This window comes from Scatophagus argus, chromosome 18, assembly GCF_020382885.2.
Source record: "Scatophagus argus isolate fScaArg1 chromosome 18, fScaArg1.pri, whole genome shotgun sequence".
Classification (NCBI taxonomy): Eukaryota; Metazoa; Chordata; class Actinopteri; family Scatophagidae; genus Scatophagus; species Scatophagus argus.
This window is the reverse complement of record NC_058510.1, coordinates 11,758,043-11,785,705: the sequence shown is the minus strand read 5'-3', so window position 1 is coordinate 11,785,705 and position 27,663 is coordinate 11,758,043. Positions and strand designations below refer to the sequence as shown.

General features: G+C 40.8%; 2 protein-coding genes across 4 annotated transcripts in view; both read left to right on the top strand.

Annotated features, from left to right (window-relative positions):
• The first annotated feature begins 38 nt into the window (after positions 1 to 38).
• On the top strand, positions 39 to 11,047 carry LOC124049988 (integrin beta-1-like). The gene is made up of 17 exons (XM_046372151.1): positions 39 to 75; positions 1,367 to 1,380; positions 1,576 to 1,633; positions 2,926 to 3,050; positions 3,556 to 3,778; positions 4,413 to 4,583; positions 4,921 to 5,162; positions 5,574 to 5,729; positions 7,211 to 7,306; positions 7,587 to 7,676; positions 7,782 to 7,922; positions 8,069 to 8,274; positions 8,369 to 8,610; positions 8,716 to 8,938; positions 9,114 to 9,346; positions 9,537 to 9,703; positions 10,070 to 11,047. The coding sequence occupies exons 1-17, from the start codon at positions 39 to 41 to the stop codon at positions 10,133 to 10,135; spliced, it is 2,490 nt and encodes an 829-aa protein (XP_046228107.1). The 3' UTR covers positions 10,136 to 11,047.
• Positions 11,048 to 11,726: 679 nt separating this feature from the next.
• epc1a (enhancer of polycomb homolog 1 (Drosophila) a) overlaps positions 11,727 to 27,663 on the top strand; it is a 28,049-nt gene continuing 12,112 nt past the window's right edge. Inside the window, exons 1-8 of one of the 3 annotated variants that reach the window (XM_046371042.1) lie at positions 11,727 to 11,865; positions 11,936 to 12,040; positions 12,845 to 12,965; positions 21,777 to 21,936; positions 23,436 to 23,581; positions 24,707 to 24,913; positions 25,434 to 25,582; positions 26,966 to 27,119. In XM_046371042.1, the coding sequence (XP_046226998.1) occupies positions 21,837 to 21,936; positions 23,436 to 23,581; positions 24,707 to 24,913; positions 25,434 to 25,582; positions 26,966 to 27,119 (756 nt within the window). In that variant the 5' untranslated portion in view covers positions 11,727 to 11,865; positions 11,936 to 12,040; positions 12,845 to 12,965; positions 21,777 to 21,836. Of the gene's footprint in view, positions 12,041 to 12,844; positions 12,966 to 14,954; positions 15,663 to 21,776; positions 21,937 to 23,435; positions 23,582 to 24,706; positions 24,914 to 25,433; positions 25,583 to 26,965; positions 27,120 to 27,663 lie in introns of those variants that run through there. The other 2 variants (XM_046371041.1, XM_046371040.1) reach the window with 2 other exon arrangements.

The window sequence follows — 27,663 nt, the reverse complement described above, 5'->3', positions numbered from 1 at the left end:
TTTGGGAAGGGAGATGACAACCGCTGGTGCTATTCAGGATGGATGTGTCAGTGAGCGGAAATACAGAGACTCAAAGTAGGTTGTTAGTTAGGTGCACAGCCTTCTCCGTTTGTGCTTTGATGAAACCTTCTCCATATTTTGCTTTAATATGATTCACAGTATTTTTTTTCCCCCCAAGTAGAATGACATAGCCTCATGTGGTTGTGAGAAAACTCTATATTTTTTACTGAACTGTTTGTGCTGTGCAGTTGACTCCATATCTGGCTAAATCAAATGATTTTTTTTTTACTGCATGGTCAAGAAATTGGTAATTTGTTAGGCATTTTTATTTTAAACTCTGCAAACCAATTCCACTCACAGGCTGATAAAGAAATTAGAATTGAATTAAACGGAAAAGAAGCGAGCAATAATGGAAAGTGGTCTTTTTTTTCTTCCCATAACTATTATCATTCCATTCTCAGTGCCATTATATTTCAATTGGAAATAACACACTTATGTATTGTCCATCTCATTTCTGCACACTGACTAATTCCATTGTCTTCTGCAGTTAAGTTTGTTTAGAGTGGGCAGTGAAAGCTGCTTGATCTTGAGGAAATATGCTGCATATTTACTTCCAGTTTTTAATAGAGTGCTGCAGATAATCCCTCTATTATTTCAGTCTGTGATGCTACGTGATCACTGGGCAGTTTGTTTTCACAAATCCCTAGAACTGACTCCTCTGCAGGATAAAACTGCAATCCTCCAGGTGGATGCAAATAAATCTGCCATTAGCTGTGGATCAGTTTTCATATCATTTGTTTGACTCTGCATTGTGCTGCAGGACAGTGGATCTGACCACAGAGGTTTAAAGGCTTTTGCAAGAAGGGAAAACACTTCTGCATAAGGTGTATTTTGACCAAAAAAGAACACATCCTCAAACTCATTTAGCTTGTGGGCAGTAGGGTCAGTATCTTTTCCAAAGACGCTCTAGTCTCATACAGTGGTCAGCGAGGCCAAACAACTGAGAAAGCAGAGCGTAGCAAAAATTCTAGGAGATTGGGTTTGCACTCTAACACCAACCCTGTGCTGCGTGACTACAAGTATGACAGGAAGTGTCTTTTTCTTTTCTTCAGCTTTTCTCAGCAGAAATTCAAGGACTTATTCTCTTTATCTTTGGCCTTACTTGAAGAGATCATTTGCTGCTCAGGACCCTGAAACATAAGCTGGCGGATCCACTTGTGGCTGCTATGAGAAAAAGGATAACAGAGGGAGGGAGCGGTGGAGGAGTCCCCCTGCTCATGCTACGCAGGATGTATAGAGGAACCACCTGGTCCCTCCCTCAGAGAATAGATACCCTTGTCTTCTCTTCATGTGTGTCTTTACACAGTTGAATTGTTCAGGGTAAGTGCTTCTTATTTCTATTGTATAAACCAAACATCCACTCGATCAAATATTGGGGTCTTTTGTGAGCCACTCGGTGGAGAGATTATTTTCCTTAAACAGCAATTACGACTCCACTCCACCTTAATGATTTGAGAGGAAAGAATTGTCCACATTTTTTGTCAGTAAATTGCTTTAGTTCCTTTTTTTTTCCAGATGAGCCTGCTATTTGCTGCTGTCCTGTTACTGTTCTGCAGATTCAACGCCACAGGAGGTGGGTCAATATTTTTCTCATTGAGGATGCAATAAAAGTAAACTGTCTCATTATTCTTCCTACTCAGAAATTCTCATTTAGATTACTTGCTTGCCACTTAAAATTTGCACTTGTCATCTCCTCAGGGCTGAGTGCCTTTGTTTTAAATGTGGTGTGTGTGGTGTGGAGTCAGACTTGATGGGAGAACAAGTCAACACATATTCATTTCTGTGGGGCATTTCAGCCAAATGAAACTGGACTCAAATGATAAGTTAAAGAGATAGGAAATTATGCGCATTTACTTTCTTGCCAATGCTTGGGTGATCAGTCCATTGAATCTGAAGCTACAGCCAGCAGCTGGTTAACTTATCGTATCTAAAGCAGCTCGACTGGCTCCGTCCAAAGGTGACAAGGTGCCTTCCAACCTCTATAAAACTTTCTAACTAATACCTCATTTTTATTCACTCTGTACAAAAAGAGTTGAGAAAGTCTCACAAACCACATTATCTAAGGGACAGCAAGACAATATATTCGCAATGTAGTGTATTTCTCAAAATGTGATTGATTATGATGATCAGGGATATTATGACAATGCAGAACTTTTACTAGACCTACAACGGCTGAAATATTATAAAATGACAGCAGCTTTTTGCGCGGGAAAATCACATAATGTTTATTATTTCACCTAAAGCAGTGGAAATGATTCCATTTCCACATTCCCTAAAGTCAACTGGGTGGCCTACTCCCTAAAATGTCATATATGTAGCGTAATATCTGAAACAGTCTGACAAGAAGCTGAGCCCTCTGCCTAAAAAAAAATCTAAATACAGCAGGAATTTCTATAAGATTCTGGGTAAGAATCACTCTGTGGAAACTTCTGACCTGAAAATGTAACAGAAGAATATAGTGATTGTAATGCTTTAAAATCTGTATCTAGTGCATGAGAATTAGATGATATAGATGTGTCTAGGTGTCCAGTGTGGCTGGATGCCCTCCAGACTGTCAGTAGCAGCCAATTCAGATCACGGACTGCTTTCAAATGGAATTTTTGAAGTTGTATTTCTAATATGGAATGCCAAGTGCAAGTATGGTTATCAAGTGGTAGGCTAAACGGTTGCTCGGCAACTATCAACTAAAATGCACATAGATTAAAGCGATAGATTTGTGTTTTGTGCAATTTGTTGGTTTTTTTTTCAAGTGTATGATTAAGAAATATTTATTAAAAAAAACAAAAAAAAACATACCAAACCAGGTTGTGAAAAGAAAACTTCCCCTGCACGAATATGATATGGTATATTTATGCGACTGAAAAGTTTTTTTGTTTTTTTGTTTTTTTCAATCTACAGACCATTCAGATCACGAATGCCAAAGTCAGGGGGTCAGAAGCTGTGGAGAGTGTCTGGCAGCAGGGCCACACTGTGCTTGGTGTGCTGAGGAGGTGAGTGACCTCAGAAACACACTCTGCCTTTTGCTTTCGAAGGGATCGCTGTTAACGCAACACTACGCGCTGTATGGGACAGCTTCTCAGTGCATCGGTTCAGTTCCTTCATCACAGTGAAGTCTATTGGAAAAGGAAATTAATTGTTTGTTTAAAGACACAGTTTTAGTTTTGCAAACTCAGAGCTTCTTCTTCTTTATGAGCGTCCCATATTTGACATTAAAAGAACAACATCGACCAGTAAAAATAACTTGTGTTTTCCTTAAAATGCGAAAAACTGTAGGTGTTTTAGGTGTTTTGGGTATTTTGCATATTGAAAGATGAAGCTGCTTTTCATTATTTACACCCTTCTCAAATAAACTACATCAGTAATATTTATTGATGTAATTTATTTTTTTCTTGCGATTCACCAATATATGTGGTGTCATTCAGTCTCAGTTGTTACATCATCTATATAAGGAGACTCACCTCAAGGGGACTGAACTTAGCCTAAACCTGTGTCAAGAATTTTCTAGAAGTGGGCCAGCACGTGTGGGAGCGCTGCGACACGACCAGGGCACTGCTGAGGAGAGGCTGTCCGTTTGATCGCCTAGAAAACCCCAGGGGTTCCACTGTCCTTCTAAAGAACCGAAAGATCACCTTCAACCCCAAAGTACGAAGTCACCGACGGCTGAGCAGACAGATCACACAACTCCAGCCTCAGACTGTCCAGCTACACCTCAGGCCAGGTGGATGCACCACCAGTGAAAAACATATGTATAAACCACTTTTTCTTTAACTACACGGCTATACAATTATAATTTTCTCTACTTTTTTATTATATCAAGGAGATATCATCTATATTCAGATCTCTATATCCTCGAGCTCACTGAGGTCTGCCTCAGGGAAAGTCTTGCTATTGCAATTGTGATGAGGTTCCCTCAAGATCTCTGTGACGTGGAGGACATTGTTCTTAGAGTTCATAGAGTTTTTGGCAATGACACAGGAAGAAAATGTTCTCACTGCAAACAGAAGCTGTGGGCTTTGTGAGGAAAGTGGTATTACTGATAAAGATAGGTACCAGAAATATTTCAAAATGATACATGTGGCCTTTTTCCAGATGTGTTTTCATTTGAATCTGGCTTCTGTATTGCACCTTTGTTTTGTTTTTGCAAAAACAATGCTATTATGCAGGGCCATAGTTGGAAATTCTCCAGTAACCCCACACACACACAATTTCTTTCTTTTATATATATAAGTGCTATTTCTGTTCAGTTCAATTTATTTATATAGTGCCAAATCACAGCACAAGTAATCTCATGACACTTTTCAGACAAAACTCTTTATTTCAAAATGAAAATTTACCACATCTCCAACTTGTAGGTGAACCTCAGAGCTTTGAGGTGAAGTTCAAACGTGTGGAGGACTACCCTATAGACCTGTACTACCTGATGGATCTGTCTTTCTCGATGGAGGACGACCTGCCTAATGTCAAGAAGCTGGGAGCTGATCTCATAGAAGAGATGACGAAAACTACTGGTGACTTCAGAATGGGTCGGTCTGCCTCAGTTGATGTTTCTCTCTCACCTGCAATGTAGGCCAACATAATTTTTCTCAACTTTTCATACCACCATACATCTTGTTAATGCTATACCCTTGTGTCACATTCACATTCACAGTTAGACACATGGGAGCTGCCCAGTACAATCATAATCTTACTACTGGCCACTGAGCAGCCCCATTGGAGCATCTGGGAATTAAGTGCTTTTCTCAAGGACAACTGAGTAGATTGAGAACATTAGTTATACATTTTCCACCCTTCAGTCACAAAATCACTTCTCAAAACTTTACGTTACTTCTTACTCCCCTCCATTTGTTCCCACTCCAAAAGGTTTTGGTGCATTTGTGGACAAGACGGTGATACCATACATCAGCACTGCAGAGGACATGCTGAGGAATCCTTGTAAGAGGACCGCTCAGCCGTGTGCTCCTCCATTTACCTACCACCACATCCTGAGCCTTACTGCCAACGGAAGCCTCTTCACAGAGCTAGTGGGGAAACAGCGGATCTCAGCTAACCTGGATTTACCAGAGGGGGGGCTGGATGCCCTGATGCAGGCTGCCGTGTGTGAGGTAATGCAAGGAAGCCCAGCAGGGAGCAGGACTGCAATACAGAGATTGTTGTTTTTGTTTGGGTTGGTGTTATGTGGAGGAAGTGGAGAGGCTGCAGACAATAGATGAGATGGGTATTTCAGAATACTAAGCTTCCTTTGGGAAACTGCACCAGTCAGTTTTAGGGTATTTTAAACTCTTTTCAAATATGAAAATCTGAATTTAATAATCTTATAATGAGTGGTTTGACTGATTTAAGCCCTAAAGAGCATGAAGGTATAAAGTATTACTCATCCACAGTCATTTGATTACATACAAAAGCAGAAAGGTAATTCTTTTCCCAAAGCCTGTCAGAAATACTTATATCAGTCACGGTGCTCTATTTGCTGCCAATTGGCAGCTCATTGACTGTTTGATGTTCTTTACTTGCAGGAGCAAATCGGCTGGAGGAATGTGACTCGTCTGCTGGTGTTTTCTACTGATGCTGGCTTCCACTTTGCCGGAGATGGCAAACTGGGCGGCATTGTACTTCCCAATGATGGAAAGTGTCACTTGCATAAAAATATGTACACCAGAGGAAATTCCCAGGTTTGGTATTTTGTTCTTTATAGCCCTCTTTTAGCAATATATATTTTCTTACATTAAACTGAAGTAATTATAGCATTAGCTACCCTAGCTAGCTAACTAGTTGTTTTTTAACATCAACATATAATTATATTGATGATTATATAAGTTCCTGCCTGGGTTTTTGCAGCAATACCTAAACAATAGGTTATAGATTTCTTCCTGACACTACTTAAGGTATTTGAAATATATTTTTGTGGTTGTGAATGTGAATGTGGTTGACAAAAGAAGATTTTGAAAGATTAATGTTGTGCCTCAATACCTACGCAAAAATGGAGCTGTGGTAAAACGAATCCTAAAACTGGCAAAATCATTACTTAAATCAATATCTGATAAAAGAATACGTTTTAAAAAAAATTGTTAGCAAAAGTAACATTGCAGTTTTCAAAACTAGTTATTATCAAGCATTGAGATGGTTAAGTTTTTTTCACTCTTATCAACTCCATTTCCAGCTCTTGTAGGCAAGTTATTTTCAGCTTAAAACCTTTGGAAAAGCCAACATTCTAGCTATTAGGCAACAAAAGGCATCTAGTTAGCAACTAGCACCATAGATAAATCATTATATTTAATTGAATATAATTTATGGTGCCTTTAGAAAAAAATATTCATACATTCTTATGTTCATCTCATTCTTATTCCAAGGCAGCACAACAAGCCATAAGTGGTTTGTGGATGTTTTCACTCGTTGAGTAGCCATGGTCCTGGGGCACACACAGTTTTTATGCCATGGACTAGATATTTTAGCATGTGCTAAATTGATTCCCATCTGCAATCCTAGCAGTGAAATAGAGGCCCAGGCTGCTGCAGAAGTAGTCAAAGACAGTGATTTAAAGGTCAGCATCAACAGCACAGTTCCCTGTGTAAAGAAGATGCTGACAGGCACACCCTGATGGGAAACAGCTGGAGTGTTTGTGGAGAAATCCAAACCAAAGCTTTCATCTCTTAATCTGACTGTGCTTTGTGTATAGATGCCTTGGTGGGTAGTGTTTGAACGTGCATGTGTGCCTGTTTATTTGCTCATGAGTGTATGTCTTTGACGCTGTGTGTTTATCATCCATATAGCTCTCTCATTAGGCTTATAAGACTTTTGTGAGTCTTGACCTCATTGCAGTCCAGATAGTTGACAGGGGCAATTAATATAGATATATTATTAATCTATTTCTGTCTGGATAAAGGACCACCCGAGGATGAAAATGGATGTGTGAAACACGGATGTTGCTCCTCTCTGAATGGTACTTATTTATCTACTTGGAGGAAATGGAAAGTCTGTCAGGAAGAGTGAATGAAATGAGCAATATAAAGAGTTGTTAGATGGGAGGGAAAGGGGGAGGACAGCAATAGATGCGAGAGGGAAAGCATGCTTAACGACTGATTACACATATATATATTCTCATCTGAGTGTTATGTATTGCATTTTTGCATCTGCCCTGACTCCACCCTGTCAGGACTACCCTTCGGTGGCTCACATTGCCGAAATATTGAGACAGAAGAACATCCAGACCGTCTTTGCTGTCACTGAAGAAGTCTCACACTTGTATGAGGTAAAGCAGAGAGCGTTTTTCACAGATGCATATATTAGACAATTAGAAAAAATAAACAATATAAGCAGGTTTCTCCTTTGATATTCACATGTATGCTGTAGAGCTACAGAGCTGTATAGATTTCTGCCATCTTTCAAAATGCCATGCTTTGACACCATGTTCAGTTTGTCTGTTCCACTGTAATGGAAAGACTGCCAGGAAGACCGTCCAGACAGGTGATGGACGGTCATTAAACCCATATGCATTCATCTATTTTGAGGATATCGTTGCTTTGCTGCAGGGCTTAAGAAATGTCTTCCCCAAATGTGCAGTGGCAACCCTTTCCAACAACTCCCACAACATCCTGCAGATAATAGTCGAAGCGTACAATGTAAGTGAGGCAGAAACTCCGTTCCCACAAAGGTCATTAGCCTTATGTGTGTAGCCTGCTGACACCTTCCCATCTTTAAGGGGTTAACTGCTCTATTGACTGCAGGCACTGACCTCTGAGGTGGTTATGTTGAACAGCAAGCTGCCGCCGGGCTATCACATCTCCTATACTTCACATTGTAAAGACCGCAAGCTGAGGCACAGCGACCAGGGGAGGACGTGTTCCAACATCACTATAGGTGACGAGGTGTGTAGTCCTGTGGCTGGCTCTGTGTGTGGTAAATTGTGTAAGAGCCATTGTTAGCATGTGGCCATTGACGGTAATGCTAATTATGATTACCTCATTAGTGGGGCATCATAATTGGGCTCAAGGAATTCTTACCTCCCCTCTAGGTGAGCTTTAATGTAAGCATTACAGCACCTCTGAACGTGACTGCTTCACAAAGCCCGCCTCGTGTTATTATTAAGCCCCAGGGCTACAGTGAAGAGGTTGAGGTCCTGCTGAGCCCCATATGTGAGTGTTCGTGTCAAAAGGACGTGGTCCCACACAGTCCGTCATGTAGTCATGGCAACGGCACTCTGGAGTGCGGCACATGCAGGTAGGTGAAGTTGCCTAATAGCACCAACTTACAGGCTTAATTGCAAGTTATTCAGGAAAGAGCCAAGCAACACACATTTGCTTCTGTGTTACAGGTGCAAAGAGGGGCGAGTTGGAACCCTGTGTGAATGCGATCAAGCGGAGTCGAACGAGGCGGTTGACTCACACCTTTGTCGCCAAGATAATGCATCAGAAGTGTGCAGTGGACATGGAGAGTGTGTCTGTGGGAAGTGTGTGTGTCAAAAGAGCAGCAAAAGGCATAACCATGCTTACTACGGGCAGTTCTGTGAATGCAGTGATTTCAGATGCAATCAGCACCGAGGACTGCAGTGTGGAGGTAACACACAGACAGCCACTCTTAAATAATGTGCATCATATATTCTGAGAAGTGATTGGGTCTCATTTTGAAATAAAATTCTTTTATTGTGTTTTATGATCCCAGGGAATGGCAGGTGTGTCTGCGGGGTGTGTATATGTCTCCCAGCATTTAGTGGGCAAGCGTGTGAGTGCCCTCTCAGCTTGGAGTCTTGTCTTTCTGAGGATAAACAGATTTGTGCGGGTAGAGGGGACTGTCACTGTGGCACCTGCATTTGCCGTGACAACCGTTTCCAAGGCCCCACCTGTGAGCTATGCCCTTCCTGCCCCAGCGTCTGTACCTTACACAAGTACCTTGACTTTTCTGGTTCTTTGAAACTAAGTGAAATTTGCAAAGGAGTCTGGACAGTGTTAGTATATGCTGGTTATTTAGTAACAAAAAGATGCAAGATAACTCTCCCCACTTTCATGCCCTTCCCTTCTAAATGCTTCCTGTCCGATTATGCTCATGTTTCTTTTTAACAGAGAATGCATCTTGTGCAGAGCCTTTTCACTGGGCCTGAATCCACATGAGTGTGAGACAAGGTGCGTCCACCTGAATCTCACTCTGGTGAGGAAGGCCGGTGCGTTAGCAACATTGTCCCCCTCTCCAGGCCTTCACAGATGTGTGGAAGTGGATACAGAGGGCTGCAGAGTGCAGTTCCTGCTCAGGGCTGGACGAAAAGACTCTCTCCATGTTCACGTAGATTTTGAACGAGGTAAGCAGATCATATTCTGCATTCTTACAATGCAAATTGATCTTGTCTTTTACATTAAAATCTCGAAAATTTACTTACAGCTGTTTGCACTCACCACTATGAGATTTAAGAAGCATGTTAATATATTTTTGGAATGACTATCGAAAATCTGTTTCCAATAAGGAGCTATCACTTTTCTCTGTCTGTCAAGAATGCCCATCAGGTCTGAATGTTATCCTGATTACCACAGTGCTATCAGCCTCTATTGTGGTTCTGGGTGTGGCTTTGTTGCTGCTATGGAAACTGCTCACCAGCATCCATGACCGCAGGGAGTTTGCCCGCTTCCAGAGAGAGCTGGAGCAGAGACGCTGGAACAGGGTGAGCCCTGCCCAAACAAACCTTTCTGTCAGTGCCTGTCAGTCAGAGGCTGTACAATAAATGTGGGAATTTGTCTTGGTGACATTGCTGCAGGGACATTGTGACAACTAGCACTGTAAAACAAGAGTATTCTGGTAAACATGATGCAGAGGAAACAGGAAAATACAAAAAGAGCTAAGGAAAGGCTTGAAATACATATTTTTTAAAAAATGACCACAATTTCTTTTATTCTTTAAATATGAGATGCTGCATTTTTTGAATACATAACATAAAACATGTAGAACATAAAGGTTTCAACACCTTCAATTTATCAGTAGGGATATCACATAAAACGAATGGATGACATTTGTTTTTTATTTGTTGCAGAGGGACAACCCCATCTACAAGAGTGCCATCACTACAACTCTCAACCCAAAATATAAAGAGCAGTGATGGCAGCCACTGAAGGAGATCTACTTTTCAATCAGGATCCCTGTTGTGAAGCACAATGACACAACATCCTCCATCTGAACTGTTGTCAGCAGCTGGTGTAACTTTTTTAGCAGGGTGTGGGGTGCGGATGTTGATGTCTGATTTATTCCCCTTTGATCTCAGTATGCAACCCCAGACTGTTAGTCTCCAACCCATCCCTTCCCTGCATGCACTGCACGCACACACATTCAAGCAGCATCCCCTACATAAAATGTTTCTTATACAACGTTAACTGGCTAAGGGATGCATGTAAATTTAATGCCCTCACATGAATAAAATCCACAAAAGCTAATTACATATAGTGTATTTTAAGGAAAGGAAAATATCCCATATATGCTGATGCTCGGCTCAGCTATATAACGTAGGTCTCAGAAGATGAGATATAGTAACATGCACAATCTGCAATATGCATTGTAATCCCAGTGGAGACATGTTCCTTTATATGGGTCTCCACTGCCCTCTAGATGAGAGGAGATGAAATTGTCATCCTGCTGGAAATGATGAAGCAGCTTCACATTCATTTACATTTTGCCATAGTCAGAGAAGATGCTATTTCAGACACAAATGTGGAACCCAGACTCTTGGTGCTTTCATATTCCAACAGAAACGTGAACTCATCAAACCAAACGCTGCAGGTTTGATATGGCGCAATGTAGTGTATAACTTTAAAAGAGCAGCCAGTGTACGTGCCAGCCACTTTGCCAGTGCACTGGGCTGAATCGTGTAAGCATAGAGAAACAATGGGATGTTCAAATCTAAATGGATATTAGGGTTTTTCCACTGCCTACAGATGGCTGCTGATGACCTTGCTGGGAGAGTTGAGCAAAGCAATATTAATCATTGCAATGCCTCCACTCCCAGAGTCACTGGGCAAGCGTGCATGCAGCTTTAACAGCCAATGGGAGGCAGTGGTTGTGGTGGTGGTGGTGGAGCATCAGAGAAAATGACTCCATATGCTTCCATGCAGCATTCTCTTTCATCTGTGCCTGATCATAAAAAATGTGTCCGGTGCAAAAATCACAGCTCCAGAGGAGGCAGCAGAGGCAGATGTAGCCTTGCGACAAGACTCACGTGAAGGGGCAGAGATGGGGAGGAGGCAGAGAGAGGTTGACTATGCAGCCCTGGAGACTGTTACATAACAAATACTGCAACCATGTTGCAAAAAGACTGTAGTTGTTGCATCTGTTAGTCTGTGAGTGGCTTAAATAAATTAATAACATTTTTCCTGTGGCTGCCTTTTTGGTGTCTGTGTATTTGAACACAAGTACATTTCTATGTGTAGCCTTTTCTGTAACATTTAAATGCATAATTTGAATAAAGAGCTGCTATATAAATACATTTTGCCGTTATAATCATTATTGTTGTCTTTGTTGCTGCTGTTCTTCTTCTTGTTTTATTATTATTATTATTATTATTATTATTATTATTATTATTATTATTATTATTATTATTATTATTAATGGTAGTGGGTGGGCGGGGAATCAGTGACCTCATCCTCCCTGAGCTCTCCACAGGTGATTGGTGGCATTCACCCTCCAATCACAATTCGCCTGCAAAGTGGCTTGGTGGACAGTTTGGATCTTTTTTTTTCTTTTTTTGTCGAAGTAACCTTAGCCAACTATTTAAGTTGACCATCAGCGAAAGGATATCACTTTCTCTTTCCAAGCCCTTATCGTCAGCGACTTCGCACAGTGAGTTGACTGGACTTTTCAAAATAATAAGGAAAAAAGCCCAAAACAAGAATAAAATCGTTTTCCTCAGTGGTGTCCTGAGGGGAGCTAACCAGCGTTAGCATTGGGCTAGCATGACAACCAGAAGAAGAACTGCCATCATCATGATCCTCCCCTGTGGCTTTGCTAGCAGCAGGTAAGTTGCAACTCCGACGCAAGCTAGTTATCCTCGTGTAATCTTTGTGGAACTCGAAAGTAACGCCTTTCAGATGCGGACAAGTTAGTTTCGAGTTGAAATTAAACTGTTAGCAGTCTGTCCGTAAACTGTTAGCTGGCTGGTAAATGGCGCAGGGTCAGGGTAACTGGGCTAAGCTAGGGTTAGCAGCCTGTCAGCTAGTCTGTGTGTCACTGTTCCTTGTGCTAACACTGCTGTGTCCTGTCTTGGGGTTCGAAACGTAAATATATGTATATATATATATATGTAAAAACGCTAAAAGCCACTTTGTAATCGGCTTCGTGGCGATGCGTGCTTGTCCTTCGCCTTTGCAAAGACGATTTCTCACTCTGTGTCCTCTTCTTTTTACCCCTCTTCTCTTCCATATATGGGTTTGTACTAATGTTCTCTCTGTGATGTTGTAGCAGCAAAACTTGGTCTACACAGTACAAATGAAATCACTTCTAAAATAATTTCATTCTGGCATTTGAATTGAGAAGAAGGGTAAATGTGAACATGGGAATGCTGTTGAGAATTGTGTGTTGTACGTTTGATCATTGTCGAATAGTGCTCCAGTTGTCCTCCACAGTGATCCCACTTATTTCATTTTATGATTGTAGTTAATGCTCAGTAAATAAGGCAATTGAGGATGTGACAATAGATGCTTAACCATGGTAAACCTCTGTGGGTCATAAATCTCATCAAACATGTATTTTGAACAAATCAGACTTTGTTGTTTATGACTTTTATATTAGTTTGTCTTTCTTGCCACTGTCTATTTCACAGGTCTCCATTATGGACTACAGATTTAAGTCTATTGCTCCCAAATGGATGATGATCATCATGTTAGCCTGCCACATCTGTACCATTCACTCATGCCTGCAGGAATTCTCACCCATCCCCACAGGTTATTTGCATTTATCTTTCTCGCTCTATTTAGTTATGACTTTGAAATATGTAAATGTTTACATCTGTTATTCCTTTGTATAACTCATCGTAAAAAAGTAATTAGCCAAGTTTAGGGTTATGTTGTTCACAGGGGGTACCCACTTTTAAATGTCTTTCTTATTTATCACTATCATGCAGATAATTAGTATTTCTACAATTCCTCTGGTGTGAAGCTTTTGTATTGCAGTACCAAACTTCACTCAGAGATTTTTAAATGATGAATGTATCTGATCTGTGTAACTCTGTCCAAACATAAGTGCTTGAACTCTCTTACATGATATGCACAATGTACAGGTGCGAACTGTTAAAAAAGTTCTTAACTTAATGTGAAGTCTTAGAACACATAGATTACAATTTGACACATTTGTAAGAAGGCTTTCTTTAGTCCTGCACGGAGAAAGTTGTCTTGACTTGGGTTTTAGAGTTTCAAAATTGATTCTTACTGCATATACTTAATAACTGTTAGAGACCAACCAATACTTTTGGGCCTGACCATACTAATATATGTTTCTATGCGCGCATTAGTTAGGCGTCACACATTTACATCTGAAGCACCAAGCGTTGAACTTTAAAATTGTGCCATATTCTCCACAATCAATATCAGGAAAGTCTGCTTTCTTTGTGCAAGCCACAATTTGGCGTACATTTGAAGCAAACATAAACATCAAGCACAAATGAGATGTTCAGCAGGTTTTGGATTAAAGACAGAAAAATGGACAAGATTCATCATTTTGTTGATCACTTGTTCCAAAAATATTGCATTGAGAATTTAAGAAATGAACAGCTCAGGAAGTTGGTGATTCCTGAGGCAACCAAGAGTGGTTTGATTTAAAAAAAAAATCACAACAGCTGCTGTTCTGTGGTGGAAAAATGCCACATTGTCGAAAGTCGTTGGCGGAAAAAATGTGTCTTGTCTAACAGATGGTCAGATGGAATTAATGTGCAGTATATCAGTGATGTGCTGAAGGATGTGTCAAGATGCTGTGTTTCCAACCTTGAAGCTTTTGAGCAACAGAAGCCTGTTCTGTATTGCACAACTGACATTTATGAACTAGAAAATGAAGTTACACTCAGATAAACTTAATCACAAAAGATTGACAGTTGACAAATTAAACAGTGTTGCCTGTTTTGAGTGTACGTTCATTTCTGCTGCTTTGGAAATCCTGAATCCATGGGTCAATTTGTTGTGGTCATAACATCATATAAGGAGCAATAAAGGCAGTTCTTACAGGTTATTACACATATTTTCACTTTGTTTGTATAGTTTATACTATCTTGCAAACGCTTTTTTAAAAAATCAATTTCTTAATTGAAAGCTTGCCAGATTTTGATTATGCAGGGATTAGTGCTCTCCAGAACTGTTTAATTCAAGAAACTAAAACTAAAATAAAAGAATTTGGATTTATTTCAAAAATGTATTACTTTCCATTTCTCATCCTAAATCCAGCTTTACATAAATTAGTACTTACTGCACAATTATTTCATTGTGAGCTCCTTCTGTTATTGTGGTGTCCACACCATTATTTTATATTTAGGAATTTAAAAAAATATGGCAACTGTGACACAATTGTAGAGGTGACAAATGTTTACCCACTTTCTATCTTTGTCTGACCCTGTTTATGTGTATATTAAAGTGAAGCATTAACGGTTTACTTGTGAAAAGTGATGGGCTGTCGTATGTCAGTCCTTGCACCACATGGTGGCGATATTTGCAAAACAACTGAGTCGAATAGGGAGAACGTTTGTCCTATTTGTGGTTGCACATTAATTTTAACGCACGACATAAGTTTGAAATTGTATATGTCCTGGAAAAGTTAAAAGACAGTCTCACATAGCCTTTGCATTTGTGTGGCATAATTCAGAAATATGATCTGTTTTAATCCCGCTGTGCGATATACGGGCGTTTATTGTTTTGGGTTTTTTTTAAATATATATATTTTTTGTTATTTTTAATTTATGCATTTGTTTAGTTTTATCGGCATATTTTACATGGAGAATAAATGTGTTTTCGTGCGTCAGCATCAGCTTTATCCCGGTGTTTCACAGGTTGAGAACATCCCGAGCTTGGGAAGTTCACGTCCCTCCATCAGCGTCCAGCATCTTGCCCCCACCGTCGGTACATCTCCCTCCTTCCCCCGTACCCCAAGGGTCTCGCGAGCGCGCACGCGTGCAAAACTGCGTGGGAATGGCTGTTTGTGTGATCGAGGGGGTTGGGCCGCTTGGAGCGAGCGGAGAGCTGTATGAGTTTGTAATGTCCGCCATGTTGGCCATGGCGTATTGAACCGAGGAGGAATAGCGGAGCCTAGGAAAAAAGAGACCGACAGAGAGCGACCGAGACCCGGGCCTGCCCGGCTCTGTTCGCGCTGCTACGGAACCAAGTTTGCCCTCAATCGACCGACTGACTCCTAGAGACCGTCACAGATTCATCCATGAGAACTCGAGGCAGAACTGCTGTTATTCCTAGCAGATCGGATAGATTTATGCTGCATCTTTTAATATAAAAATGAGTAAATTGTCGTTTCGGGCACGGGCGCTGGATGCTAGTAAGCCTCTACCCGTCTTCCGCTGCGAGGATTTGCCTGACCTGCACGAATATGCCTCAATCAACCGGGCAGTGCCGCAGATGCCAACTGGGATGGAAAAAGAGGAGGAATCGGTATGTTTTTATTCCTGCCCGATTGGTGGTGGATCACTTTGGCAGTGTTTTCATAACGAGGGGCGCCACTATGTTGCCTGCGCAAGCTTGTGCAAAATGGCCGCCATGTCTGCTCTTTCGTGAACACGACGGATCTCGATGAGTACTGAATATCACGACCCCGTTCGACCACATATGTCATTAAAAGGTTACAGTGGTTCGGTATTTTATTCGTAAGTCGTGTTGTGTCCATTTGTTTCACCCTAGTTTGTACACGAAGGCACAAAGAAGTCACGTGACTTGTATCTGTTCCACCATTTTGTTGACTTTCTCTTCGGTAAAGGCAAGCGAGGATAGGCCTCGGACGTTGTGTACTTTCCGTGAACAAATGCCAGGGGGAGACACTGAGCCCCCAGCCCGATTTGACAGCTAGGTGTTGCATCTTGACAGCTCTGCCATGTGTACTGCACGCTCGAAGTCGCCAGTTTGGCGGTGAACGCAAAGAGGAAAAACAAGTTGCAGATCCCGCTCTCCATTTAATAATTACGTACCTACAGAATTGCACAATACCATGGGAGCATGTTAGCGTTACCCTTGAGGCAGTTTCATTCACATTTTCAACGTAACTTGTGTTTTGTTCATTGGATGCGCGATGACAGGAGTCTGAATTAGACTAGTCATATTGGCAGCGTGTGTTTTTATTGTTAAAATGTGACAAGATCCAACAGTTGCCTATATTAATGATTATTGCAACAGAGCGGTCGTGAGTGTAGTATTAGTGGTGAATTTATTTTGTAATGTCCACACATTCCTGTGAATTGAGAGTATAAGAACTCTACTTTGTAATATACAGTTGCTGCCTGTCAACTGTATGCTGTAACCTGACTGTCAGTTCAGAGTTGTACTTACTTGTGAATCTGCTTCAGGCTTACTGAACCCTCTGGATATTTGGATCGTGACCGGCAGTGGTGGTTTGCTTACTGACCAGACAGTCCTTTGCATAAAAGATCTTCTAATGTTTGTTATTCGGAGTTAAAGCTCATTGAATCAGTATTACTTAATCCTAGTTTAATTTAGTCTTTTGTGTACTAGGTTGATATCAAACATTACACACATTCAAATCATGTTTAAAAATAGGCATTATTTGCATTGTGTCTGCAGACAGGTGATGTAAAGTGATATGACATGAACCATGTCTTGTAGGGTTGGCTATACCTCAGCTTAACCTTTTGAAACATCAGCATAATTATCAGCTTTCTGAGTAACCCTACACATATACAGTTTTTACCCAGACTGCTTACAAGTTTGTAGGATATGTATGAACAGTATGTTGTCATCAGTTAGTAGCTGGCTTTTATTGCCTGTTGTAGGCAGAGCATCAATGGATAGCTGGTGTTTATTACCCTTCATGGCATGCTTGGCTGAATTTTTCTCTCACCTTATCGGCAGCAGAGTCCATCTATACTGAGATGCCTCAGCAGACACAAGCACAAGGAAAGCATGCACAAGGGCCCACAAAGTCAGCAGAAATCCTGCCCCCCCCTGCCCCCCGCCAGCCCGTTCCCACCTACTATACACATAAACACAGCGGCATTACATAACAGAGTGACAGAAGAGATAAAGAGGACAGTTTTACTACAAGGCTGTGAATTGCTTAGCTCCTTGACCCACATCCTGTCCAGTAGCAATGGAGTGTTGCTGTGCTGAGCAGACTGACCACATGCTGGCCTGAGAGTTGTGTCCTTTTAAGAAGCTTGTAAGCTTTGATGAGGTGCTAGCATTAATGGTGTGAGCACACGGGAGTGAATATCTTTTTGTAACCTGTTGCTAGGGTGCCCTCATAATGATAGAGTTTGTGGATGGAAAGAATACATCATCTCAGCAATAAGGCAAATCTATAGCAGGTGGACTTGTTTTATTGGCCCATTTAAATCACCAAAATAAGTGGCTTTGTATGTTGGTCTCATCACTATTCACCTGCCTGAAATAATGTCAAAAATGTCATTTGTGTGCCATCGATAGTTGCAGTGGAACTGGAAATATGGCACTTTAATCCCTAATAATTTGTGAATGCATATTGTCCTACACTGTATACCATGGGTACTTTTTCAGCAGGCATTAAATGGATATCTGTTCTGTTTTGCATTTCTGCTTTGAAATACTTTGTATTTCAGTGTTATTTTGAATTTGTGGAAGCAGTACACAGTGGAGATGGGACATACATTGCCATTATGGTGGCTAATAGGAATATTTTGTCCCATTTGTTAATCAGGGAGTCTGCATTTGTTCCACTGACACTCCTATTTAAAGATTTAGAGATTAAGAGTCATTCATAATCGAGTAGAGATTTGAAAAAGCAAAAATAAAAATGTAAAATTATGCATGTACATCTTAACCTGCCTTAAATTATAAACTTGTTAAGTACTCCGTATAAAAAGAGCACACTGTAATGACAACTTGAACGTTCAAATGAAAGAACACTTCCTAATTACGGCTGCATAGATCTTATGCTCCAGTGTGTTGCTTATTTTGCTACATTACCAATTGTTCTGTTCACTGATTAATTATTTTGAGTCATATTATTTTCAGGAAAAGTCCAAATTCTTCGATTTCTGCTTCTCGTGTCCTCTATGATACTGTATTGAATATCTTTGGGTTGTAGGCAAACCAACACATCTGAGGATGTCACTTTGAGCTTCGGGAAGAAGAACTGACAAGCATTTTGTAGCCATTTTTTGACATTGTAGGGGCCAAAACAAAGACCTTACTTGCAGTCCTTTGTGCGTGTCAGACACAGTGTGTACTTTGATTCACAGAGCACATTGCTTTCCTCAAGACTTGCTCACCTTCCTCTGGTGGGCATGAGCTGAAAGCACCTGGTGGAGGGCACAGTTTTGTTGCCGTGGCAACTTTTCTTTGAGTCTGTTTTTCTTGAGAACATTTATGCGAAAGAATATGTGATGCTGTGGGGAAAAATAGATTTTCATTTCCCTCTCCTATATTTGCATCTGTTGCCATGAAAGAAAGCAGCACTGCTACTGTGCGGTCCCCACAGTCCCAAAACATTTTATGGAGAAAGAACAGCAATAGATATTGCAGTTTTATTTGTGATTTCTGGGGTGAGAGTGAGTGCAAATAGGAACTACTTTGTAACTGAGTACTTTCAGCGTTTGCACCCACTGCAACTATTAATGGGCAGCATCAAAGAACAGTTATGTTGTCTTTTGATGTGTTCTAGAGTGGGTTTTAATTTTTTTTTACTCCTCATATTTTTTATTTGTTTGGGTTGAGTGAGAAAGACAATTCAAGGCAACTCAAGACAAGGCTTTTGCATATGATGGAGACAAGTAAATGTAACATTTTGATTAGAAATCATTGCAAGACATCCTAGAATAGCCTGTTTTACTTACTACCATATGCCATTCACAAAAACCCTTTATCCTCACTTACACAATTCCGCGGCAAAGGAAATCCCAGGCCGTGAACTGTGGTTGTGAGAATCACAGCTGGAAAAGATCAGGATATCTTTGGGTCAGAGGCGGCTCAGAGTAGCCTGCTGCAATCTGCCCTACAGAAGCGTGCAAAGGCAGATCTGGACCAGGCTCAGTTTTAATTGGCTCCTTACATTCACTCTTAATGTAGGTATCTTACCTCGCAAAGCTCGGGGTTCATCAGCATGCTAGACAGTGGGGTTCACAGAGGGCAGTTGTCGAGAATGTGTTTGACAAGTTACATGACTGTCAGCCTGCCTGCGCCGTGTTGGTTCATAGACTTTACACAAGGTCACGTCAAATCGGCCGACCTCAATAAAGTAGTAGTCTGTCCTTGTGTTTGCCACTGCTGGTTTGTCATGTGAGACATGTTACTACGGGCCACACGGTCATGCCAGATGCTGATGCTGAGTAAGGTTGCATACAATGTTTAGAAAAGACAAATCTGAAGTTAAATGAAACTGCTTTTAAATTGAGCTGAGGAAATTGAATGAACGCTGTTTCAACTCAGTTGTGTGTATAGAGGGTTTTTTTTATTCCCCCTGGTTTAATGTTGATGAGGTGATGGAGAACCACAGCCTGTGTAGCTTGAGACCCAACACTTTTAGTGCAAAACTGTTACATGCTGGTGGTTGTGTATTTCTTGGCAGTGAACAAGGCTGTGTGAAAGTTACAAGCTTGGACAGTCTGTGCACACTGCAACAGTCAAAGCCAAACAGCACTTTGTTTTTTTATTAAATTGGTGACTTGCATGTGTGAACATTACATCCATTTTTAGAGTAATATGCAAGCTTAAGTTAATGACAAATTATTGGTGATTTATAAATAGACAGCAATTTGTTTGTGCGTGTATGTTTGCATCACAAACTCGTTTAGCCACAAACCAGCAGGCAGCGTTACCTGAATCATCCTGGGTGAAGGTCCTCAAGGTTAAATTCACTGTGGTCCAGTGAACACAGTAAGCTTTTCTCTTTGTGTATTGGTTTTAGAGAAAGTGTACAACACTAGGCTTGTTGATAAGCTTACCAGGGGCAGATGGTTTAGCTCTAGACACATGCTGTGTCCTTTCATGCCAGCTCACATCTCTAATATGGTTCTCCTGTTATTCCACACAGGGCTCCTAATGGCTTTGGATTATACTTAAGGCCATAACTACTTGAAATTCCCACATGAGTGAGTCTAAAATGTCACAGTTTGAGATTTTGAGATAGTGAAGATTAGCCATGCACAGACTTGATTTTGCTAATGCTTGTATTTGCCAGCCACATTTGGCATGTCATTGAGCACTGACCCATATCTCAAAATCCACAAGAAACTGGCTGTGAAAAAAGTGTGTAATGTGCAAAATGAGTAGGAGCTCTGTTAAAATACTTGTTGGAGCAAGATGGACCTCAGTCAGTTGAACTGCACTGGCCATCTGTTGCATCAGCCACTGATAGAAGGCCCACAACGACTGTGTACCAAAGAGCAAGAGCGCATTTGCAATAAGCTTAAATGTTTTTGATGGAGATGTTTATTCTCTGGGTTGAAGAAGGTCGAAGCTTATATTCTAGTCATTCCATAATACAGATTTTTGTCAATATGTTATTCAGGCATGTTTTGTGTGCAATAGGGGAAAAAAAAAAGAATGTTTGTGTGGGCATCACACTTTCTAGGTGACTGTATCGGATTACATAATGTAAAAACATTCTGCTCTTGCTGTGATCAGGAGTTAAACTGTGTGCTAATGAGAAATTTGCAGTTATTTCCTTCGATGATTCCACAACTTGGAATGTGCAGCAACAAACTTTGTAAATTGCTGGGCTATTTTCTTTTCCACCCAACTTTGGAGCTCCAGCAGACTGACACGCTGAAGCGCTTACTGATACTCCATCATCTCCATTTAACATTCTTGTAACGATGACTCATTTTTGTGAGATACAGCACTGAGAACTGTGATGGTATATATAGGAGGTAACAAATGCCAGAAGAAAAATATCAGAAGACAATAAGGAAAAGGATTTAACAAGAAATGCGACTGTGGTGACCCTACTGTAGCCAGCCCGCACTAATGGGATGGCTATAATTCTGTTTACACAACACATACCTAGATGTGGAAAATCAGCACAAAAGGACTAATTTCTTTTTGTTTTGTTATTTTTGTCTTTTTTTTTTTAAACCATTTTGTTTTCCCATTATAGCTTCTGCAATATATTGTGATAGCAAACTGTCCTGCTCTGTAATGTTTTCGAAGGTATCATCTTCCGGTGGTTTGTAGCTCAGGGTCTTAACAAGCCTGTACTGAAAGGTCTTGTGCTTTAATGGTGCTAATATGGAATATCTGGTGAGTTTGTGGTTGTTAGTCTTCTCTGAAACCGATGGGGTTCCTGTATTTAGCACATCGAGAAACAAAGCAGGGTTCAATGTTAATGTGTTTTGTTTTTTTTTTTCCACTTGCAGTATTTATTTCCAGTATTTATTTTTTTAATGCATATTTCTGAAAAATAGGTGATATTTCCTGGTTGATAAGTCAGACATTGATTTTGCCCTGCTACTGTGAGAGTGTGCTTGGATGAAAATCAATGGTATACAACCAAGAAGTCCATACAGCTCCTTTAACTGCAAACAGTCCATTGTAAACAACTGTTTTCTTACGCTCTTGCAGGAGCACCATCTCCAGCGGGCCATCTCAGCGCAGCAGGTATACGGCGAGAAGCGGGACAACATGGTTATCCCCGTCCCAGAGGCAGAGCGCAACATCACACACTACGAGTCCCTCTACCCTGGGGAGTTCAAGATGCCAAAGCAGCTTATTCACATACAGCGTGAGTAGCAGGCGGCTTGCAGCAGGATTATCCTCTCAATTGTCTTAGTGGTCTGTGAGCATGTGGTGATGTTTTTGTCTTTTGGATGCGCCAGGTCTGTGTTTATGCTGCTGATTGAGAGACTGTGTATTAAACTTCAGGGTTTATGGAGCAGTTACGTATTATTGTGGATGTCATGTCTGTCCAGCTGGTTACTAACTGAGCAACCCTGATTTGTCTCGGATCCTGGGAAGCAAAAAGTTTTCATAGAAACCTTATGTGTGAGCACTAAAAAATAAAGACTAGCTGATGCAGATAAATAAAGACAGCAATGTCTCAGGTTCCATGTAAGAAAGGGACATCAGTCTTGACCCACATTCTGTATTGTATTGTTGTCCCTAGAGGGTCTGATGGCAAAAATTTGCAATCAGGAAATGTCTGAAAGTGTCTGATCTGTCTCCTTGACTGATACAAATTGAGGGACAGTAGGTTATTGGTGGAAAAAGAACAGAGTTGGACTAACTGAATGCTCCGTTCAGAATTGAAATTGCCGTATTTGCAGTTGGAATGATAAGATTGCAACCAACAAGTGTTGCGGCCGCCTGTTTTACCTGTATAACCAGTGTTACTGCCTAAGAGTTCGCACATCTCTGTTTTACATAGACCCAAGTACACTGTTTGCAGCGTCTGGTCAACAGTGTCATGTTATTGGTTGCAGTCGAACTTGTTTGCTGGTTCCCAAAATGACTAAATTCTTGATCTGAAAAGAATGACATTAAACATCAGTCCAGAAGCCACAATGAAGAAGAAGCATTTCTCAACAAAAATATGAGCACAGATAACCTTTGTTTGCTGTATACTGCAGCCGTTTGATGCACTGTGTTTGAAGTAGCAACACATAAACCAGCAGGACTATTGTGGAAGATATGTTCGCTATAATTGTGCAGCTCTGTGTTTATGTTATCTAATAGTCTAAATATGGGGCAGAGAGAACAAATGCTGCATAAGTTCCCTAAGGTTTCAGGTTTTGACAGTTTAATGTGTTGAGTAGTGGGGCTCTCATAGTGACAGTGCAGTAAACTGACGCTTTTTTCTCTCTTCTTCTCCATGCAGTGTTCACAGTTGCTCATGAATTACAGTCAGAAACTTTCCTGTTTCATGAGACTAATATGTTATTGTTTAACATTCTTCAAGCCATGGTTCAAGATTCTGACCAGACTGACTGTTGGGCAAAAAATCTAAGCCTCAGGCGATAAATAATAATAATAAATTGGCAGTAATTATGTGAAGATAAAGGGGCCTGCATTTACTACTCCGTGGATTGTGTTTATTGACTTAGCCTGAAATGTACTGTTGTTAAATACAAACAACTTCTACATTATAAAATCATGACATGGCTTTATTTTGTTTTGGTAGATCACATTTGCACTTGAAAACAGAAGTGATATTGTGTTGACTTAAGGCAGTACTGTTTCTGACGATGCCCTTGAATTAATGTGTCTGTTTCTCACATCTCACAGCTTTCAGTTTGGATACAGAGCAGCCAGACTACGACCTAGATTCAGAGGATGAGACGTTTGTGAATAAGCTGAAGAAGAAAATGGAAATCACAGCCTTGCAGTTTGAGGAAATGATAGACCGACTGGAGAAAGGCAGTGGACAGCAGGTATTTGTCAGTCTCTGTGGGGAAAATACTGGTTTGAATGGTATTTGCATCCTGGCTTTGCTTTTGCACACAAGAAATAAGCTCACTAAGGGACTGTTCATTATTTATCAGAGGAAGTTGGGGGGCTGGGATGTGATTTCCTCCCCCCCAATCCTGATCGTATCATCACCCAAAACTATGTGCACACTTCAGCAAAAATATGGGTGCGTCTGCATGCCACGCAAGTAAGCCTATCGCGGGGCACACACAGCCAGCATTAATGACCTACATATTAATGATCATTTTACCAAATAAATGGCAGCAAGCACAACCAGGTCAGAATATTGGTTACTTTGCATGGCAGCTGTTATTAGGTTAAAAAAAATTTTTACCTGAAAGCAAAATTCTGAATTTAACATTGTCTTGGTTGTCTGCTCCAAATTAGCTGTGGTCTGGTTCTTTCTTTGAGTACTGACTAAACCTTCACTCGACTAGTTTGTAGGCCAAGATAAAATCTTCGCTCAGATATGGTGGGGGTGTGGGTGGGTATGCTTATCTTCAGCTCTAATCTTTTTTTATTTAAAAATGTCCTGATTGGTCTGATGGAGCTCAGGATTTATCCAGATGGCTGTTTATTACAAATTATCACACTTGTATGAATCTGAAATCTGTGTGTACAAGCTGACCTTTGTAGATGTAAAGCAGAACACAGAACATTAATTATTACAATGATACCGTTACTGTGAGATCCTGACCAAAGCTACAGCTGCTGTGCCACGTGCATAGAATGCGCACATCAGTCAGACAAACTTAACTCTTCAACTGCTTTGCCATGCTGTTCAGAGAAAAGTCAGTGCAGTGAGTCCTGTGCAGTCCTTTACCTGGGTGTAAAGGAAAATTACATCAACGATCATCATCAAAGGCAGAGTCCATGTAGAAAGATAGGGCTGACTGCTGTAGCAGCAACGCAGCTCACGGATGAAGAGGTCATGTATGGCTTTCACAAACTGTGTGGCAGGCCATAAGCCAAAAGGCTGTGTTTTCTTTTTGTCATGTTTTTAAATGACTGTAGCTTAAATGCCCTATGTAAATACTTGTTACATTTGCCGTGACTCATTGCACTGACTTTTCCTATATTGCTCACAGCTCGTCAGCCTCCAGGAGGCCAAACTGCTGCTGAAAGAGGACGATGAGCTGATCAAGGAGGTGTTTGACTACTGGAGCCGCAAGAGGAAAACCTGCAAGGGTGGCTGCCTCATCCCAAATGTCAAACAGGAGAAGAGGGATGGCTCTAGCACCAGCGACCCCTATGTGGCCTTCCGCCGACGGACAGAGAAGATGCAGACCAGGAAGGTAGGAATCTTCAGACTTGTGCTGTTGTACACGCGCGTATGGCGATAACACTAAGTCCAGTGTTGGATGTGCAAAGGCTGCATAGGTTGCACCAGTACATTTACTAGTACTGGTAGTACTACTAGTAGTAGTATTATTACGCTGTCATAGGCCAAGTAGCCGGAAACCATTGATGGTATCTATTGTAACAGAATGAGAAGATGCATTTTGTGGTCAACGCTCAGTTCAGTTTGCCATTTGCTAAGCAACAGCCTGCTTACTGCAAACACACTTTCTATAGCCCAGTTGGCTCAGAATTTCCAGCATGCTGTGTAGCAGCGCATGGAAAAACTGTTTCATGTGTTTATCTTATTGGCCTTTGACAGTGACTGGTCGCCAATCAATCAGATCACCCTTAAGATTAAATTAAAGTTTTAAAAAAAACTGAAAGCATTAGTAATTTGACATCTGAAAAAGATCCAGCATAAAAACACTGTTGATAAGTGGCATTATTTCTGAATGATCGCTGTTCCGTTTTCAGAATCGAAAGAATGACGAAGCATCATATGAGAAGATGCTCAAGCTGCGCAGGGACCTAAGCCGAGCTGTCACCATCCTGGAGATGATCAAGAGGAGGGAAAAAAGCAAAAGGGAACTGCTTCATCTCACACTGGAGATTGTGGAGAAGAGGTATGACCAGAGTGTGAAACAGGCCTGGAGAGTATTGGGCAGTGGTTGTGAGGGTTGTATGCACTCCAGCAACTACAGATTTCTGCTATTAGAAGACTTTTTTGTAGGGGTTTATGATGGAGGACACTAATTGTGTATCTCTGAGAAGGTGACCGTGTCAGACCTTTACTGCGTGTGGTGTTTTTGATGGCTTATGACTTTAGTCCACATGTTCGATTAGGCTTTTGTTTACCTGTCAACTTTAAATCCAAGGTGAGGCCAATAGGACAACAGATTGATGGTATGAAAGAGGCAGTCTTTTGTCAGGCTTTGCTGCTAGTGTTAATTGGGGGCACAATTATGTGCAGTGCTTTGCATGTATTTCAATTTAGAGTTCACCCTGTTTATTCAGTAATGTCAGGAGCAAATTATTTCATGGACTTCTGAGAGTGTGAGGATCTTTTTTCCCCCCAGTCTGTACTAGATGATCAGTTTATATTATTTTCTGTTATAATTTTTTTCCTTTCCAAGTTAGACTTTGAATTGTTCTTTTTTTTCTTCCCTCAGCAGACCCTTGTGATCCATCTAAACATGACATCCGAATAGAATGAATTTTCTCTGAAAGTAGCTGTCAGTGTGAGCTTAAATTGGACCCTTCTCCTTGAAGTGCTTTTGATTTGTAGTGACATTTCAATTTCCTCTTGTTATCCCAGCCTGGTTTGTGCCTGCACATCAAAGCCAGTGCTCACTCCCAGATTGGACCACTCCATTCTCAGTATATAGCTTCTCCAGCCCACTTCATGATATTATGCTGGTGTAGAGTGACCCAGGTGTTGTTAGTGGTGTGTGTAGTCTGACAGTAGTGTGTTTTGGGCTGCTTATTCTTTGGTGTGATGGCCCCAAATGTATGGTGTCAGCAATTAGGCATTAAATAGCTATCATGTTGCTGAATACTGCAGCATAAATCACATTTCTCCATATTCTTTTTCTGCTGTAAATGTTGTTGATATAAAAATGCCATAAGACAGTTTAGATAAAGTTAGTTGCAACTACATTTTCTTTTATTAGTGACTTGTCAAGAAGATGTTTTTATATAAATTAGAAATTCTTTAACTGCTTAAAATTTGGAGGTCAGAAGTTGAATTAAGCCTTTCCAATGAATATGAACCTCTCTGTATTTTGATGTTAGAGTAGTACACTCACTCATTCAGTCTGTTTGTATAGCTCCACATTAAACCTTGTGTCCCTTCTTTAGGCATTTTTCTTTCAGGTTAGCTACGTTCATACTACTGTTTGCCACAGAGAGATTCAGTTTAACTGAAATGAAATAATCCCAGAATCTGTTCGGCTGTGGCCCTTTTTATGTGTCACCAACCCCTCTATCGTTTTATCTCTTTCCATCAGGAATGCAATGCCAGACTTTGGCAGTGAGGTGATGGCAGAGGCGCTTGCGCAGAGAGCTCTGGTGAAGCCTGTCTACACCATCCCCATCATTCCCCTGTCCAACAGTAACCAGTATAGACACCAGGACCACTTGGATATGAAGGACTACAAGAAAGTAAGGCCATCTAGATTCATAACACACTGGCTTCCTCCCAGTGATGTCAGATACAGAATAGATAATGATTCTCATAATTTCTCGCTCTTGATGAGTGTGGGCGTTGGAACAGAATGTCTGCAGAAGTATCAGAAAATGTTGTTGACTTCACATTTGTCCTTCTTGAGTCATTCACACCGTGACAATGGCTAAAGTGAGGAACAGTCTAATGCAGTATACTGTACTTTGTATCGAAAACACTCAGATGAGACCTTGAGATTTTCCTTTGTTGAGCCAAATAGTTTGTTGAAAGTACTTAGTCATTGCTATGCTTGGAAGCATGTAAAAGATTTTTGGTAAAACATTACCATTTATCAAGATTTCTTGTGAATATTTAACTTTCCTCAGAAAATCCTTAGAAAAGTGCTTTTCACTTTTTTTTCTCCAGAAAACAGAACTGAATAACTATATTTAAAAAAACCTTTTCATAGGAAAAGTATTAGAGGAGTTAGTTTTACCAGACTGACAGTTGTGTTGTGAAATTATGATTAGTTGTTATAATTGT

Coding starts and splice junctions, on each gene's coding strand:
- LOC124049988 (XM_046372151.1), top strand. CDS start 39: ATGGATGTGTCAGTGAGCGGAAATACAGAGACTCAAA. Junction 4,584..4,920: donor TACTGGTGACTTCAGAATGG/GTCGGTCTGCCT, acceptor CCACTCCAAAAG/GTTTTGGTGCATTTGTGGAC. Junction 7,307..7,586: donor AAGTCTCACACTTGTATGAG/GTAAAGCAGAGA, acceptor GCTTTGCTGCAG/GGCTTAAGAAATGTCTTCCC.